The 18,540-nt window shown below is 35.6% G+C and overlaps 1 protein-coding gene and 1 pseudogene across 1 annotated transcript in view; one reads left to right on the top strand and one right to left on the bottom strand.

Moving 5' to 3' along the window:
• Window positions 1-1,823: 1,823 nt before the first annotated feature.
• LOC109095023 lies at window positions 1,824-8,758 on the bottom strand (annotated as a pseudogene).
• Window positions 8,759-12,969: 4,211 nt separating this feature from the next.
• zyg11l (zyg-11 family member, cell cycle regulator, like) overlaps window positions 12,970-18,540 on the top strand; it is a 12,962-nt gene continuing 7,391 nt past the window's right edge. The window contains exons 1-7 of the mRNA XM_042769626.1: window positions 12,970-13,220; window positions 14,076-14,241; window positions 14,315-15,087; window positions 16,653-16,793; window positions 17,769-17,945; window positions 18,162-18,226; window positions 18,302-18,401. Coding sequence (XP_042625560.1) covers window positions 13,218-13,220; window positions 14,076-14,241; window positions 14,315-15,087; window positions 16,653-16,793; window positions 17,769-17,945; window positions 18,162-18,226; window positions 18,302-18,401 — 1,425 coding nt within the window. The 5' untranslated portion in view covers window positions 12,970-13,217. The remainder of the gene's footprint in view (window positions 13,221-14,075; window positions 14,242-14,314; window positions 15,088-16,652; window positions 16,794-17,768; window positions 17,946-18,161; window positions 18,227-18,301; window positions 18,402-18,540) is intronic.

The following is an 18,540-nucleotide window of genomic DNA, read 5'->3' as shown; positions in this document are numbered from 1 at the left end:
GACTTGTTAGACTTGTTAGACTAAACCATGGGAGCGTGTTTAGCAGGAGTGTCTCTAACAGCACAGTCGTTTGGTGTTTTAAGAACAACAGTCTTTATGATTATGACTCCCAACACAAAGCATGCTCAAAAGAAGTCATTTCCCTCCTCCAACATCTCTGAAACAACTGGCAGATGCTTTTATGGACAGCATTCAGCCCTAACCTGTTGTGTGAATCTCTCCTGAGAAGACTGGAAGAGTGAAAGCAGAGGAGATCCGATGAAAGGTTACGATCCAAACCGTCAGGAGATGGAAGAAATGCACTGATCAAAGCCATCTGCCAATAAACAGAAACACACCTAAAAGTGCACTTCATAGTAATGACAAATTACAGGTTTACAGTAAAGTATATTTTAAATCAAATGTTTTAATAATCTTTTGTTGTGCAAAAGTACACTTTTTTTAATTTGTTGATTAACATAAAGCACATGTAATTACAAATAGAGACAGAAAACTAAAATGCTTTCATTTTTAAAAAATTTTTAATGCTTTTTTTTATATGCTTGTGCTGTTTTAATTTTCCCACACTTATCAAATCATGCTGTCACGATTATCACTCCCTGCTGTTGTTAAAATTATGTATTTCAAATTTACTTCAAAAAAGTACCAACATTTTTATTTTTTTTTTTTACAGAAAAGAGGTTGAGCATAAAACATATGAGCAATCATAATATCTTTTTTAATTTGTTTCAGGATATTTAGTAAATCTAAAACCATAAAAAGAAAACATTTTCCATTACTTGAAATAAAATATAAAACAACTTTTTTTCAGCTACTTGCAACATTTCTATTTAAATTTAGTGTAATATGATTAGCTAAAATAACTAAGACAACTAAAACTATTTGTTATTTTCATAAATCATATTACACTAACATGCTTTGTTTGTTTGCTTTGTAAACACTGCAAATAAATAAAAAAAAACACTACATGTAATCCAGTTTAGCTCAACAACAAAAATAATTAATTGAATTTGGTGTAAATGTTTTTAAAATTATGTATGTGGTTGTGAGTATTTAGTGAAATTAATTAGTCTATATTTGTTTTATAAAGAAAAGCTGCAGCGGGATTCTTATGTCATGACTAATTTCATCGATTTTTGTGTAGTGTAGGGCCTTTGTAAGCTAATCAGGGTTTGCACACACTTGTTACAGGCTGTCCTTGCATGATGTAACACACACACACACACAAAGCTTTTAAGCCCGTCCATACTGCTGACGCAGAGAGCGAGGGCTAATCCCAACATCCATCTCACGTCCAACCTGTTACACCGTCCACCTATTAACACACAGACTTCCTTCTGAACAGTGTGTTCTTCTGAATCACCACCAGCAGTGCAACAGTAAATCCCTCTAGTGTCACCCGTATAGCACTGGGTTATTCACTATCCAGTGGCTTACAGAACATCAAAATAAAACAAAAGTGAAACACCTTAATAAATCAGACATAAGCTCTGAATTTATACTCAATCGTCTTTGTTTTTATTTTTTAAAGCATGCAAGGGCGAACACTGTAGCAAAAAATAAGCTCTGCAGAAGAAGCGGAAACGTTCCGCTGCTACCAAATGACAGATTAAAAAAATCATCATTTTACAGAGAGTTGCTCATTCAAGAACGAGCTGTTTGGCATTGTGTCATCTACCACAGGACACGCTTGTTTATTAAACTCCATTAAAAAAGCCCGTAAGACAACTACACTGCCCTGGTTTTCCTAAAAAAAAAAAAAATGCATAGTAAAAAAAGGTAAACATTAAAGTATGCCAGAAACGTAAATTAAAACTTCAACAAATACATTTCCTGTGACTCTTTAACAGGTGCAAAACGGATACCTGCATTGTGCACAAAATATTCAAGCTGTCTTTAAAATATAATCCAACTTTTATTGAACTAAAACCAGTTTTCAAGAAAACAAATAAATCATGAATCAAATAAATCATCGTCAAAAAACCATACAATCCTTACTTGAGTGCGAAAAAAGAACTTGAAACTGCAGGCATCTTGTTTTAGTTATAACGCGAGATTTGAAAGTTTGTTACATTCACAAAATACATTTTTTAAATGTTTTCGGATGATGAATGAATTATAATAAAAAGATTATAATCATTCATCCCCACAAAAACTACTACTGCACCTGTTTGCTTAAAAGAGCATGAGTATTACAAAACCCTTAAAAACTAATTCTGACGTTTTTGTGTCTACGAAGGGCTCATTAAACACTTGTTCAAGTACTGGAGTATTATTATGAGCGTGAGGAATGCTTCGGGAAGTGCAATAAACAGACAAACTGCTTGACAGTCGCTTCCGATCTTTGCACATGTGTATTGTTCAAACAGTAAAATCAAGAGACGCGCCAGCTACGGCCAAATCTCCTTCAGTCTTAGTGCAGATCGTCTCCGGCAGGAGGCCAGTGGGTTCAGCTGGACATGTGGACTGGGAACGCGAGCCGGACGTCCAGAGCCTGGTTGTGCTGTGCCAGCGAGGTGTGATGGTAGTGCATGACCAGATCCTTCAGAGACTTGTGGAGGTCGAACGGCTCGACGAACCCGAAGCCGCGCTCCGTGTGGACGAATCACGCAGTGCCTCACCTCGCTGCCGACCCTGTGGATCCAGAGAAGAGAGGGTTACGGAGGATGAAACTATAACCAAATTGCAAAAAAACTAACAAGAAATTGCTTATTAAAACGAACCAAAATGAAATCGAAAAAAGACCTCAAATGCTTTCAGTGTTCGTTTTTAATTCTTTAATCAAAGCAGAAACTGACAGTGAAGGGACTTTCAGCGACTGATGATGAGAAAATATCATTCTAGCATCTGTGTTTTGCAGAAAGAAGTCATGCAGATTTGAAAGAATATGAGGGTTTCATTTCATTTCTGGGTGAACTAGATTTTAAAGGGTTGGTTAATATTGTGAATCTGTTCAATTAAATGAATCGGTTCAACTGAAGTGGAACTCAATCAACGGTGATCGGTGGTTTTACTCCAGTGGCCATTTGCACCGAGCTGCACACAGATCAGCAAATAATAATACAATGACCCTGGACCACAAAAACCAGTCTTAAGTGTCAATTTATTTATGCATAATCTGGAGCGTTAATAAATAAGTTTTCCATTGATGTATGGTTTGTTAGGAGGAAAATATTTGTCTCAGATACAACTATTTGAAAATCTGGAATCTGCAGGGTGCAAAAAAATCTAAATATTGAGAAAATCACCTTTAAAGTTGTCGAAATGAATTCTTACCAAGCATATTACTAATCAAAAATTAAGTTGTTGATATATTTACAGTAGGAAATTTACAAAATATCTTCATGGAACATGATCTTTACTTAATATCCTAATCATAAAAGAAAAAAAAAAAAAATCGACAATCCAAACCCATACAATGTATGTTTAGTTATTGCTAAATAAATATACCCCAGAGACTTAAGACTGCTTTTGTGCTCCAGGGTCACAAATGTCTCCCGGTATGAGACTATAGCCCCTGGAGATGAACGTGAAGTTATGGATCATGCAAAACAGGATGAAATGATCAAACCGCACTGATGGATGACTTACAACCACAGAGCAGGCGTAACAGTCCTTGGTGCTGCTGTTGCGGATGAGGAACGCTCCAGACGGTTTTCCACGGAGAAGCTCCTCCGCCTGACATCGACCGAGATCTCCCACAAACCAGCTCTCTTCCTCCAGGAGCTCCGCACTCTTCTCCGTCTCCTCTCTCACACTCATATTCAGACCTGAGAGAACAAAACACTCAATAAGCAAAAACCCCGGATTTTTCTTTCTATGCATGGCTGCAGCTACAAGAGCATCTCGAATCGTCTTGTAGAAGCCCGTTCCCGTCCACCAGCCTTCGTCCCATTGTCTCCGCAGACCTTACAGACCTACTGCATCAGACGTGTCCCCGCTCGCTCCCTCTGACTTCGTTAATAAAAAACGGGAAATTAAACGGTTTGCTTTTATATTGAGGCGGGTTTTAAAATAAGATCAGTGGTGGCAGGTAGATTATTTGTGGAGTTAAAACAAAAATAATTACTGAGAGAACCCCGAAAGATTTTGTTTTGTAAAGATTTCATATAAAATGATCATGTGTTTTCAAAAGCTTTGGAATAAACCCCTCTGTTCATAAAGATTTCATCAAGACCTCGAACTTCTTAAAGTGTCGTCATCTTGGATAGAAAGCCCTCGGGTTTCATTAAAAATATCTATATTTGTATGCTCACTCATTCGACACAGAACACGCAGACTTCATATTTAATTAGCAGTCTTTTTTAACTCTAGTATTCACAGGCACTAGTCCATACAGCCCTAGTTTTGATGTACTCATCCGAAAATGTGCCAAATTCTGTGTTATTCTGTAAATTAAGCAGTATCACGGAGATTTGTGGATGTGCAATCATTGCATAGGAATGTACTAAGAACCACTGAGGACACCCTAGCAACCGCCTAGTGACACTTTACCAACCAATCAACTTAAAAACATCCTGATTTTTGCACTGGCAAGCCACATCCAACAATCACGTCTCCAGACATAATTCCTAGAGGAACACGAACATACAGATCATCTGAACACTCACTCTTTCAGCTCACTGTGGACTGTGTCTTGGAAATCCTTGCAAGAGTTCTCTGGAGAATAAACCTGCTCTTTAGAGATCTCGGTCAGACTGACGGCCTCAAATGTGTTTCTCCTCTGGATTTCCTGTAAAGCAACACAAAGCAATGCATTTGATATACTTGATATACATTTAATCTTTTCTTAGATGTGAAAACTAAAACTTAAATCAATGCTTTTAAAATAATCTAAAATAAAAAGAAAACCCAAAATTAAATAAATGCAGTTATTCAGTTTATATTCATTTCATATTTTTGTTCCTAGTTGGCAGTGATTAGAAATACTTTTTTTTTTTTTTTGATGTGAACATTTTGCATTCCTTATGTAAATAATAAATATCGGTTAAATTATTTCTATATAGTTATTTATAAATGTAGCATATAGATTAATTACATAATTATATTTGTCTTAATAATTATTATTTAAATTTGTTTTATTAAATATTTTTTAGTTTTAATATTTTTTAATAATTATTTTAAATGATGTAATGAAGTACAGCAAGAACTTTGCCCAAGTTAATTAATAAAAAAAAAAAAATTATAAAAAATAATAATAACCAACTAAATAGTTTTGTTTTAATATATAATAACAATAATAATAATAATAAATATTAAAAACTAATAAAAACTACCAAATATTCTAATACTAAAACTGAAATGATATAAAAATATAAACTAATAATAAATAAAAACACTGCTATAATAACGCTGATTTGAACATTTCCATGGCTTACCTGTAATAGTGTAGTGCAAGCGTCATAGAGCTGCTCGTACTCAGCCGTCTTCTGAAACAGTCTTAAACATTCTTGGAGTTTCTCTCTGGTTGCACTCAAAAACTCTTCCTTCACAGGCGGATCCTAAAAAAAGGAATTAGTTTAATGACTAAAGCGTTCACTTGACAAAAAGAGCCTTTGGACTGAGATGATCTTCACAACGAGACTCACTGGAAAGGCAGGACGCGGCTCACAGTGTGGACAACAGGATAAGCCAGCGTAACATCCAGGGAGCTGTTGTACTGCACCAAGCTCCGATGCCCTGTAGTGAGATATCAGCTCCGGCACCGAGCTGAAGGTCAGAGGCTCGGAGAAGCCAAACTTCCCATCTTGATGGTGGATCCTGATGAGTTTGTTGGTGCCATTGCTCCTGTGGGCATTTCACACACACAGCCTTCTCTGTAAATCCAATGCTATTTCTCCATTTAGAAGTCAATGCCAACAAATCATACTCTTTGCCAGCTTAAGAAGTTGTAATATCGTTGAAACCATTTTATATTGATGCTATCTGTTAACTAAGCCATGAGATTAATTGCATTTAAGAAAAGTCAAGGTTAGGATGCTCTGAGAAGTAAAAAGTCCACTATTAAAGAGAGACAGTTATCCACATTGTGCAAAAAAAAAAAAAAAAAAAAAATTAAAAATTCTGTTAAAACCCAATACTTGTGCATTGGCTCATTACTCCATTACAATTTCATGTAGACTTCAAAGTACAAAGCACATCTGACTTCGAAAATTAAAAATAGTATTTTTCTGTGGCCTGATGAAGAGTCAGTGAAGTAAATGAAGACGGTGTTCGTTCGTGGGTGGATTATTCCTTTCAGACACAGACTTTAAATCTGAACCGAACCCTAAAGCATGCAGTCCTCACCTAACGGTTAACGTATATTCTCCCCGGGCCGCTTGCAGGAGGCGTTTCGGACCAGGAAAGCCCCATCAGGCATGCCGTGGAGTATTGTGTTCACCTCCTCCCTAATGGTTCAAAACACAACAGAGTTTAAGTTTAAGTAGTATTGATTGAATAATAAGCAAACACACTGACATAGACACAAATACTAAGATTAAACACTTTAAATTGAAATGTCAGCCCAGTACCACTCGGCCTCCTGTAACTCAAAAAACTCACCTTGAAATGTCAGCCCAGTACCACTCGGCCTCCTGTAACTCACTGGGCTCCATTTCTCTTCGCAGATGATCGTCGCTACTGATGACTGTTCGAAGAAACATAAAACATAAGCGTGAGAAAACAGCTTATTGAACAGCTGAGCAATTGTTACATTTTACTGGAAAACCTTCAGCTCCTTTACGAAAAATTGCCAATTTGTCAGGTTTTAGACACTGGAAATGAAATATAATCTAGTATTTTACTAACTGTATTTAAAAAATATTATTTAAGAGAATAAACAGATTTATATAAAAAAATCTTAAAATGGATTTTGTATCAATTAGGGCTTGTCAAATCAATAAATCGTGATTAATTGCATCCAAAACAAAAGTGTGTGTTTACATGCATGTGCGTGCTGTGTATACATGCATATAGAAATAAACACATACACATGTAGAAGTAAGAAATATATGTAGTATATATTTAAATAATAATATAAATCATATTATATATATATATATATATATATATATATACACATACACACGTAAATATTTCTTAAATATCTTCTATTTTCTATGTATTTATTATTATATGCATATTTACACAGCACGCACATGCATGTAAACACACACTTTCGTTTTGGATGCAGTTAATCACGATTTATTGATTTGACAGACCCAGTATAAATGTATTTATGAATAAAATATATGATTTCCATGACATATATATAAAATAATTCATAATATGATACATTATCATTATGATATATTACATAATATGATAAAAGTGTATTAAAATACTATTTAAAATAAGTGTACTGTAAAACTAGTTAATATATTTCAACTATTTTACACAGAAAACATAATTAAGCATTAATTAAAATAGATTAAATATTTAATAGCTGTACTGTAAAATATATTAATAAATTAAAATATTTGCACTATATTAAATACATTGAATATTTCATTACATTTAAAATCTAACTAAGCATTAACATTTTCGTCTGTTTTTTTTTTTTTTTTTTTTTTTTTTTTGAAATTAAGTTATACATATCCATACATCATTATGCTCCAAACAGGAGTTGCAAATCGTTGAATTAGAAACTAAAGAGTACAATAAAAGTGATATAATAGTGCACATATCTAGATGTGTGTGTGTGTGTGCCGGCGGCAGTCACGACTTCTTTAAAGGAAAGCAGATGGCCAGCTGACACAGAAACCTTGATTCTGGCCTATTCTCTCACCAGTAATACTGTACTCTTAACCACATACAGTATGTTTCTATAATGACGCCTGCGATGAACTATGAAGCGACAGCTGCGGACAGAAGAGCGCTATTCCCGCTTGCACACGTGTCTACTATGGAGAAGATTTGTGAATATTAAAACACATGCCGTGACGTCGACCAGCGGACCTCTACGATTGGCTGTGCGCGACTCATGAATACTAATCAAGTCACGCGAATGGACGCTCGGAGCCTGTTACCAAGCAACGTCACCACTGCCTATTTAATATTCATGAGCTAGCGCTTAGCCGTAGTAGGATCGGTAATTTCGTGGCCCGATATTCCTGCTCCGCTGACCCGAATGAACTCCGCGATGACATGTTGAGACATGCAGAACTCAGCGAATCAAGAGCCCCAGACTGAACCAACTCACTTACGAACTAAACTTCCATAAACGTTAACCTCACCGCACTCTGATGTGCTGTTATTGTTGTTCTCGAGATTAACGCTTGACACTTAGCTTTCGCGTTCGAACCAGAACAAAGGCAGAGTGACTTAAACACAATAAACACTAAATATAAAAAGATAAGAAGCAGATAACAGAGAGGTAAAGTTACGTACCAGAGCCAGCCGCGCGGACTCGACTCATTTCGATGTAAGAAAACGGTTCTGCAGACGATGACATCTTTTCTTCAACAATGGATCGTGTTTCAGAAGTGAATTAAGCCGTTTTGAACACTGTAAATCGTCACTTTAAATAACTGTAAGCGACTGTCCGGTTGTTATATCTGAGAACACGAAATAAAAACGGCACGACAGTGTTAAAAAATCCGAAAATGCCCGTATGTTTTATCTTAATCCGAGTAGCCAGTTATAATTTGGCAGCCAGTCATTAAAATAAAACTTAGCGATACATTTTATAATCGTGTGGCAGAATAACATAACGTTTTATGATCAACACGTTCATAACAGCATGTCCTGAACTAAATATCCATCTGAGAAAATCAAACTCTTATACGCTTTGGGACGATGTAAGTGCCTTTGGACGATACCATATTTTTACATGGGGGAAACTTCAAGCTGGATGTCGTCGCTTTGTTGTTATTATTACTTTGTGGTATTATAATTTCCCATTGCTTTATAAGATTATCGGGTGGGATGTATTTCATAAATTGTTTATTATTTATATCCACTTATTTAAAGCAGCTGTTGTGTTAAAGTGGGGAGTTTCCACCCCCTCTCCACGAAACTATGGTACGGTCCGTTTTTGTCCTGCATTGTGCCGTCGGTACTTTTCTTGAACAACTAGTTTGAAGTCATAATTATAAGTTTTCTGCACACAAACGCTATCAGTTTTGACGTTTAAGAAATAATAAAAATGTCTCAATGAGTAAAGAATTTTTTTTTAATCACATAAATGTTTTAAAAGGTCAGGATGCGTTTGGTGCCAGGTGCACATAGGGGGAGTTCCCTCAGAAGGGAACATTGTGTACTGCTGGCATTGTCTCAGTCTGCGTTCTGACGGCGAAAGTTGCACGCTCCAGTAGCGTTCAAACACTAGCTGCTTAAGCTTGCAAAGCAGCGTGCTTCTTAAATACATAAAACGTTTTTAAATTGTGCTTGCATATGATATCTCGAGGAAGACGATGACAGAGCAGCTCAGACAGACTGTTCAATAAAATCTTGGATTCACTCATCGTTTAAATTTATTAGTGTTGTGTGTTTTAATATCAATTTTAATATGTAATACAGAACTGCAATGGCTGCCATATTTATTACGTGCATAGACCTGGTTTAAGCACTTATAAGCAGTTGCCAGTTTTCAGTTCTTCCAGTTCCTCGCAAGTATTACAACAATGACAGTAATAATAATAATGCATCCTCTTAGTTCATTTCAAGTCTATTCCATCTGTTCAGAAACTATGCAATGAATAAAGCAATAGCAGCCACAGTGGCCTTTGGTCAGTTCCTGTCATCAAACCGTCAGTATCCATATTTTATTTCATGGCGATAAACGCCTTTACATATTGAGATGTCAGAATAGAATTGATGTTTATTTCGGCATCATAACTTCAGTCTCAAACACACGTCGCAGGCTCAATAACCGTTTAATACAAACAAATACATAAAACATGTAATACAGACATATAATACACTTAAAATGGAACAAAACATCATGGCTTTTGCTTTTGGATGAATCACATTTCACTTTTCAGTAAGCACAAGTGATACTGTGTCTATTTCTGGTCGTTTATGGAAAACTATGCCAAGATCAGGACGTGCGTATACAAAGCCATGGCCATTGTGTTTACGTTTTCACAGCTTCATTTTGTCTCTGTTAGCAAGCAAAGATTAGAGAATATGAATCATTATATGTGCTTTGACCTACACTGCAGTGCATTTGGTTGGTTTTAAGAGCCAGCCTCAGTTATGCTGCATGCAAGTAGTACTTTCTATTGCTGTGGTTTTAGATATGTTTTATATTTCTTAATTTAGGGCATTTTTTTGGTGAATTCTTTCTTCCAAGCTCAAATTCCACTCTTATCATATTTTTTCTATAGCTGTGGGTAACAAAGAAACACAATAAAACCACACTGACATACTGTAAATTAAGGTAAGACTCAGTTATGGCCATTATTCTGTGTTTCGTAATTGTTCTGCTGTGTGAATTTTACTGATAAGTTTAATGTGCTCCTTTACTGAGAACTTTGGATTTTACTGCAAAGTCACTAAAAGGCCTATAATATATTTTCATCACAAATCACTGTCAATAAACAGCAGGTTGTCCTTGTGTTAAACTACCTTGATGGGATTGTCTCCACTGTGGGGTCATGTGTACTATTTTTGACAATGATCTGATTATATTCATGTAACCTTTTTCTTTAAAAAAAAAATTATCTGCTGTTCAGAGCAACCAGTATGGCTAAAAATATAGATTTTCAAATATATTTTTAAATATATTTACTTATATATTTACATATACTTCAGTCCAAGAAAATGCATTCATTTAAGTCACTTTTGAAGACAAAATCTATTTGTTGTCTGTATAACTCCTGTGACCATATAACACATTTGAGCAAGGAAAATATTTTAAAATGTTTCCCAATAAATAAATAAAAATAAAGAAACCACAAGCATAATCACAAAACAACTGTCTAAGTTTATATATATAATAGAGCAATCTGCAATAGATCTGAAATGCATTGATAACTGTAATATAAAATCTATTATCTATTTTTATATCTATAGTTTTTATTAACTTTATTCAGTTTCAGGTGTACTTTTTGTTATTTCAGTACATCCATTTTCGATTTTTTTTTTATGGTTTTAATTTTAATTTTATTAAACTATAATAACCCAGCATTGTACGTCTTTGTTTAAGAATACATACTGACCCATTTATGTTTTTGTTTTGCCAACAAGCCAAGTTCCTTCTAAAATATGCAACAGATGCACTGAATTGAGATACAATTTGCATATGCGTCTGCATCTGCTCCATCTGAGCTGGAATGTTTTATTTGTATTGGTGTGTGATAAAGAAACGTCTCCAACACAGGTCACAGTCTGCATATGAGGACATGCAATTCCCACACAAACACTACAGGAATAAAATAACTTTGTTTGTGGTTCATTCTGACGTAAGTTTTGTCTTTTGAGGGTTTTTGTTAGGAAAGCATGTGACCTGCTCTCTACTGATAATTGCTCAAGGATCCTAAACACACCTCTGGGCTGATGCTTCAATACACTTCAGACACACTTTATTTGGGCAGCACTGAAGTTTTATCACTGTTTTAAAACCCTGTTGGAGTTACTGGATGATGAGTAACAGTTTTGTGTTTTGATGTGATGTGGTGTGAGTGGATTAAAGGGTCCATCGTCGTTGGGTCGGCTCACTTCAGATCAGTGTTCTTTAGGATCAAAAGTCATTTTATACCATATATTTCCTTCCTGTTGTTTTAGGAATGATGCTGAGCCAGCAAATAAAAGAAATTACATTGTTATAACAATAAAGAACACAATTTCAGTTCTTGACACAAATGCATGACAGAGAGTAAATAAAGCTGCAGAATATAATAAACATCCCATTCCAGGTCTATACACAAACACCGGGACCTGAAAACAAACAACAGCTTACATGATGCATTTATATTTACATTTCCTGGCACAAATAGATACTTGAGAGTTTACAGCACAGTGACATCATAATTTCATACTGATACACAACACCTGACAAAATAAAAAATAAAAAAAAAAAAAAAGAGTATGCGTAAAACACTTTGTACTTGTACATATCAAATACTTGTGATATAAAAATGTATATGTATATATATACATTTGTCCTATATATAAAAAACAAAAAATAAATAAATACTTCAAAACATAACAAAACCTAAAAAAATCCTAACTTAAAAAAAAAGAAAACTACTAAATATATAGCAATCTATAGGCTATTTAATCCATATTTGAATGTGTAGGCTACTGTTTGACTGGGAATAAATCCCAGAAATAAATTTTTAAATATATTTTGGCATATGAAGGTTGAAACTAAATATATTTTCTATTCAAATATATATCATTGAACTTTACTGTTATATTTATATTTAGCATATACTTGCAATATGGAATTGGATTTTACACTGTAAAAAAGATTTTTCAAAATAAAACAAAAGAGAGATTATGGAATATTTTGTTGTTGTTGTTGTTGTTTGCTCATAAAATATAGGCTTTTCAAGTTTTCAATTCAAGTTTATTTGTATAGCGCTTTTTTTCGATACATGTTACTTGCTGTTCCATAATTATTTGTGAAATAAATTTCTATAGGCTTTTTCAGTCTTTCTATTTCACAATGTCAGATTTAACCCAATGTGTTACTTGCTGTTCCATAATTATTTGTGAAATAAATTTCTGAAACTAGCCATTTCTTTTTTTTCCCTAATGTAAAATATAATTGTCAAGCAAGCCCAATTTTTAAATGTACTGTTTTACTGTAACAACGCTAAAAGTAGTAACCAGTATTTTAAATAAATTATAATTACAATGGCACATTTTGCAGTGGCAGCATCCACATTACTTCTGTTATTATTTTTCTGCTTGCTGTATTTATGAAGAGCGGTTTTGATGACGTTTGACAAGCAACCAATGAGAAGTCTGTGCTTAAGGGATTCTGTCCCTGAAGACACGCCCACCGCGATAAACAGCCGTTTCGTACGTCACTGAAGACACGCCCACCACGCGTGATCAGCTGTCAAGATTTTCACGTTACTCGTTAGTTTTTTAATGACAAACAAACAGAAAGCGACAATCGCGGCGTGAAAAACTCGTACCTGTGCGCAAACTGGACAAGCAGTGCTGCATTTTTCTTCCAAGAATAGCTGTTCTTTAAGAGCTCGACGTTAGCTGCAGTAATAAGATTATTCCTTTAGAAGAGAAAAGCCCATAACACTCTCAACTGTTGCATCTCGATTATAATGGTGAGTTACTTCATCTTCTGCTCACTAACAAACTACAAGACGTGTAAGACATAAAGTGATCTAAATACTTTACTTTACTTTAGACAAGTTTGATCTCTGAATGCACTTGTTATAAGAAAGGTAATCGTGCATGCATTTATTACGTGTAATCTTTCAGTTCCTTTTACAGTGTTTTACAACTGTGCAGACTTAAATAAAAAGTGCCAAAAAATACCTAAATCATTTTCCAAAGGGGCACTTGACATGCAATATATATATATATATATATATATATATATATATATATATATATATATATATATATAGATATATTGGATGATAGACAGATATATATCGATATGTATATTTCAAAATATACAAAAAACATTTCCACCTTCTCTTTACAAGATTTTGCCAATTTTTGTACATAAATAATATATATATATATATATATATATATATATATATATATATATATATTTTTAACATATTAAGCATTTAAAAAATATATTTTGCCCTTCATATATTTATTTTCCAAGAAAATGCATCAAGCATATGACACATTTGAATAAAAATAATATAAAGCCTAAATATAGGAAATGTATTGGAAATGTATTTTCTTGACCCTGAAATCCATTTTATATATATATATATATATATATATATATATATATATATATATAGGTGTACAAAGGTTCAAAGTAAATATATTTTCAATTTAAAAAATTTATTGCATTGAGCTTTACAGTTCACAACAAATATTTTGCGTTTATTTAAATTTCATTTTTGCCAGGATATATATAGATAGATAGTATTTAGTTTTATTTATGTATTTTATTTATTATGTATTATATTAGCATATTGGTTTTGTTTCAGGATGCAGAAAGTCCTTCCTCCCTGACAGACATTAGCATGGCCTGGGTGTGTCACAACGTGGAAGTGCTTTGTGTTGCACAAGAGGACGGGTCACTGCGCTTCCGCCACTGCCCTGTGTTTCCTCAAGAGCTGGCCGATCAGCTGCTGCACCGGATGGCCGATGAGGGTACGACTGCTCGCTATGCATGATGTGTCACGTATGTTCTGTGTTACACGATGTTCTGGTGTGTTCCTCTCAGGTGTCCTCAATGACAGAACCGTAGGCATCTTCCAGAATCTGGAGCACCTGCGTCTGCGCCGCGCGTGCATCCAGTCCTCGCGGCTCTCGGCCGAGGCCTTCAGACGTTCGCTCTGCCCTCACAAGCTCCAAGAGCTCAACGCTTCTCATATACACAGCGATGTGACGATCTCAGATGTTCTCCACGGTCTCACCTCCAACAAGCTCTGCAGACAGGGCCTCCAGACGCTGCTGATGGACGGCTTGCGTCTTTACGGCGGAGCAGGGGAGGAGTCGCTGCAGGCCTCCTTCAGCATGCTCCGGGGCTTGAAGAAGCTCTCTCTGGCCTGGACGGACCTGGATGACCGGGGTCTGGAGGATATCTGTGCCATCCCCATGCTGGAGAGCTTGGATATCTCCGGTACGAACATCACAGACCTCACACCTCTGTTGAATTGTCAGTCTCGGCTTCTGTCGCTGAATGCGCATGGGCTTCAGAAGGTGGAGATGCCGGCCTCCAGCTTCATCTCAGTGCTCTCCAAGCTGCACCTGCTGAGGCACCTGGACATCTCCAATGACAGGCTGGTAATGGACAGAGACGATTTGGTGCAGCAGCTGCTGGAGCGCCCAGGGATGCTTCCGCAGCTCGTGTCGCTGGACGTGTCCGGCTGGAGAGGTGTGAGCGGCGCTGCCATCCAAGCCTTTGTGGAGGTGCGGCCGGGGCTGAGGTTCATAGGCCTGCTGGGCACAGGAGCAGGAGGCTCTGAGCTGCTGTGTGGAGACGGACAGCTGAAGGTTAGAGTTTTCTTTCACACTCGCTGACTGAAAATCACGGGTCATGAACTGAGAAATCCAGTTTTCCCTGATCTTTTGATATAAGAGGTCATTTATAAGTTTCGGAGTTCAAAACCTCTTTCATTTAGGCTTCGGACTGCATCTAAAAAAATATTAATTCGCAAATTATATTTTGCTGAGATATAGATTTACATGTTATGATTTCAACATTTGCACGCAACAGGGTTTCTGCGGATCTTAAATCCACAAATTAAGGCCTAAACAAGTCTTAAATCAGAGCTGAGTCTTAAATTCATGAAAATTAATCTCTTCCTTCCCGTTTTTGTTTTCTGGTTCAAAAATCTAAACATCCTTATATCAAGATACATTTACTTGTGATGTAAACTGAACATATGAAGTCTTGTTTTTAAGAGAAACTGATCAAAATTAAGTGAGTTTATGCTTAAAATAAGACATCTTTCAATGGCGTATGAAAACTTGTTTTCCCTTTGAATTAAGTCGATTTTTCTGAGCCCATTGGCAGATATTGATTCTTCTTTTAATCATAAACTCACTTCATTTTTATCAATTTCTCTTAAAAACAACAATTTGCTTTTCAAGTAAAAGCATCTTGATTTAAGAATCTTTTGTACTGGAAAACAAGGCTTTTTTTTTTTTTTTTGTAAAATGAATTAAAAATAATGGAGACTTGTTGGAAGTTGTATGTTCAAACTTTGTTGCTTATACAAGACATTTACATTTAGAGACTATATTGGCGTATTGTGTTCCATTCAATTTATTCCTTAAATTCTCTTCTTAAAAAGTCTTAAATCTACCTCCATAAGACCTGCAGAAACCCTAATGTAATGTCTTTTTGCCTGTGTTTTCTGTGAGGGAGTAGCCAATCACATCCTCTGCTGTTTTAACGTAATAAAGTGAGACATAGCACACAAAGTCATTTCACTGAGATTGAGCACCAAAATACTCACAGGGAAAGCAAAGATTAGAAAAACATACATATCAGAATGGTACCAGTGCTAATGGCAGACCTGCTGAGACTAAAGCAGGGTCCAGTTGTGTTCGCTTGAGAGATTTAGAAAACGACAGAGACACAGAGGATCATTTTTCAGAGTCAATCAATGAACAGTCAAGTGAAAGTGCAGAAAGGCATTTTAAAACTTTTCAGATTCAAGAGTTTGCACGGCTTAGGTATGTTGAATTTCAGCCCATAATAATGCAAGACTTAAAAATTCAATGCATTAAAATGCAAGCACGATTAATGCAATGCATATTTTTTCAATTATTGTAATTCAACAAGCTTTTTTAATTCAAAAACATTTGGCATTAATTTACTTCCATATGATCAGCGCACACAGAAAATGCTTTGTGAATTTTATTAATATTTGGAATCAGTTTTAATTTTAATTTTAGAAATTTTTTAGTAATTTTGTTGTGTTTTTGTCATTTTTAGTAATTTTTATATGTTTTTTTAATGTAGTTTTTATTTTATTTAAAGTTTCAGTTATATCAGAACATCAGATTTTGCATGGAGCTGCAAATACTTGCTAATTTGTAAACATGTCCAGGTGGCTGGAGAGTCCAGTTTAACCCAGCTGTGTGAGGCCTTGAGGAGATACAGCGACAGAGAGAGTTTCATTCGGGAGGTTCTTGCTCATCTCTACAGTCACACCAGTGACATGGAAGAACCTCAGCCACACATTGTAAAGGTACGAAAATGTCTTCTTTAGCAGATGATAATCTGATGATCTAAAAATGAAAAGGTTAGGCTGGTTTGTTACTAGGATCAGTGACAAATATGAGTGTCAGTGATTATGAATAAGAGTTTTAAACTTTCGGAGAAATGCACGTTGGTTTCAAATATTTGGGAATATTTTTAATTTTCATGAAAAGTTTACATTTATTGAAAAAAAGTGCGGTAGAACTGATAATTCTTGAATCTTGAATACATGCAAGTTTACACATTTTTTACTTTATTTTCAAATTATTATTTTTTTTATATAATGAAATCATAAATATCAATATCCTCACATTTTTGAAGTGTCACACCACATGACAACCTGAACTAACCTTGCCTTCTCATAAAAACGTCAAATCATCTCATATTTTAAAAAGCTTTTTGACATTCATACACAGTCATGAGGGTTGTTTATAATGTCATTTCCTGGTTTTGCTTTGTTTTTTTCTGTATGTGGTTGCACCACATGAGTTTGTGGGTCGCACCATGTGACTTTGATTTGGCACACAACGGTTTCTGAACTATTAATAAGCAGTGAAGCGGTTTTGTTAAACTAAATAAGGTTTCAAGTATTTTAGTTTTAAATTAGGCTTTTTCTTCGAATTCTATCAACTGCTCATCATATAGAAGAGAGGTGTGTCTGAAGCCATTCTATGCATAAATTGAATTGAATTTGAATGTTTTTAATAAATGAATAGATTCAGATATAAATTCGATTCGTGTCATTGATCCACTTGATTTTTGACACCACTAATTTTGTGTAGAGACGTGCAAATAACTGTAAGTTGAAGTTTTTTAAGAAGGCATAGTTTTAAGTTACATGGTAAACAATGCCCTAAAACTTCCCTTTATGGTAAAAGATCTTGGCTGATTTTTAAAAATGCATTGGTGTAGTGTGCCGAATGACATTTACATACAATGTCCAATGTGTCTGTTCCTGTTTCAGCTGGTATTGGCTGCGATGCGACACCACACAGATTCTCCGCATGTTCAGCTCGTGGCCTCTGCGTGTGTGTTTAACCTGACCGTACAGGAGCTGGTGCTGGGGATGCCCTTACGTCTGCTGGGAAACGTAGTTCAGCAGCTTCTTACAGCCATGAAGAACTTCCCAAACCACGAGCAGGTATATCCATCCCAAGTGGTTTGCACGATAAAGATTAAAGGGATGGTTCAGAATTCTCTCTTTGAATCGTTCCAGACCTCTATGAGTTTCTTTCTACTGTTGACACACAAGAGAAGTTATTTTGAAGAGTGCTGGTAACCGAACAGTTGCTGGTGTCCACTGACTTCCTCTATGGCCCTAGTATCAATATTTAAACCCTTTTCTTTCTGCTTTCAGTTGCAGAAGAACTGCCTGCTTACTCTTTGCAGTGATCATATCTTACAGGTCGCCCCGTTTGACAGGTCAGTCCACACACATTTCCTCAGTGCACTTGTTACTCAGTGCATCGTTGAAGTGACACATCTCGACCCCTGTAGATACGAAGCTGCTAAGCTGATAATGATGATGCTGGGCAATCATGAAGATCAGACGGTGCAGAGAATGGCGGTGGCTGTAGTCTCCATACTGGTGTCTAAGGTCATTACATCAACACCTGCATTCAGTGTCTAAAACCTGAACAAACTTTGACTCCATGCTGGTTTGTTATGAACAACAGTATTATTAGAAGGAGATCTATACATTTACTTAGCAGTTTTTTTAAGTGAATTAAAAAAAA

The sequence above is a fragment of the Cyprinus carpio genome, chromosome A2, assembly GCF_018340385.1.
Source record: "Cyprinus carpio isolate SPL01 chromosome A2, ASM1834038v1, whole genome shotgun sequence".
NCBI classification, from domain to species: Eukaryota; Metazoa; Chordata; class Actinopteri; order Cypriniformes; family Cyprinidae; genus Cyprinus; species Cyprinus carpio.
Note: the sequence above shows the minus strand (reverse complement) of the source record. Positions and strands in the feature narration are given on the sequence as shown.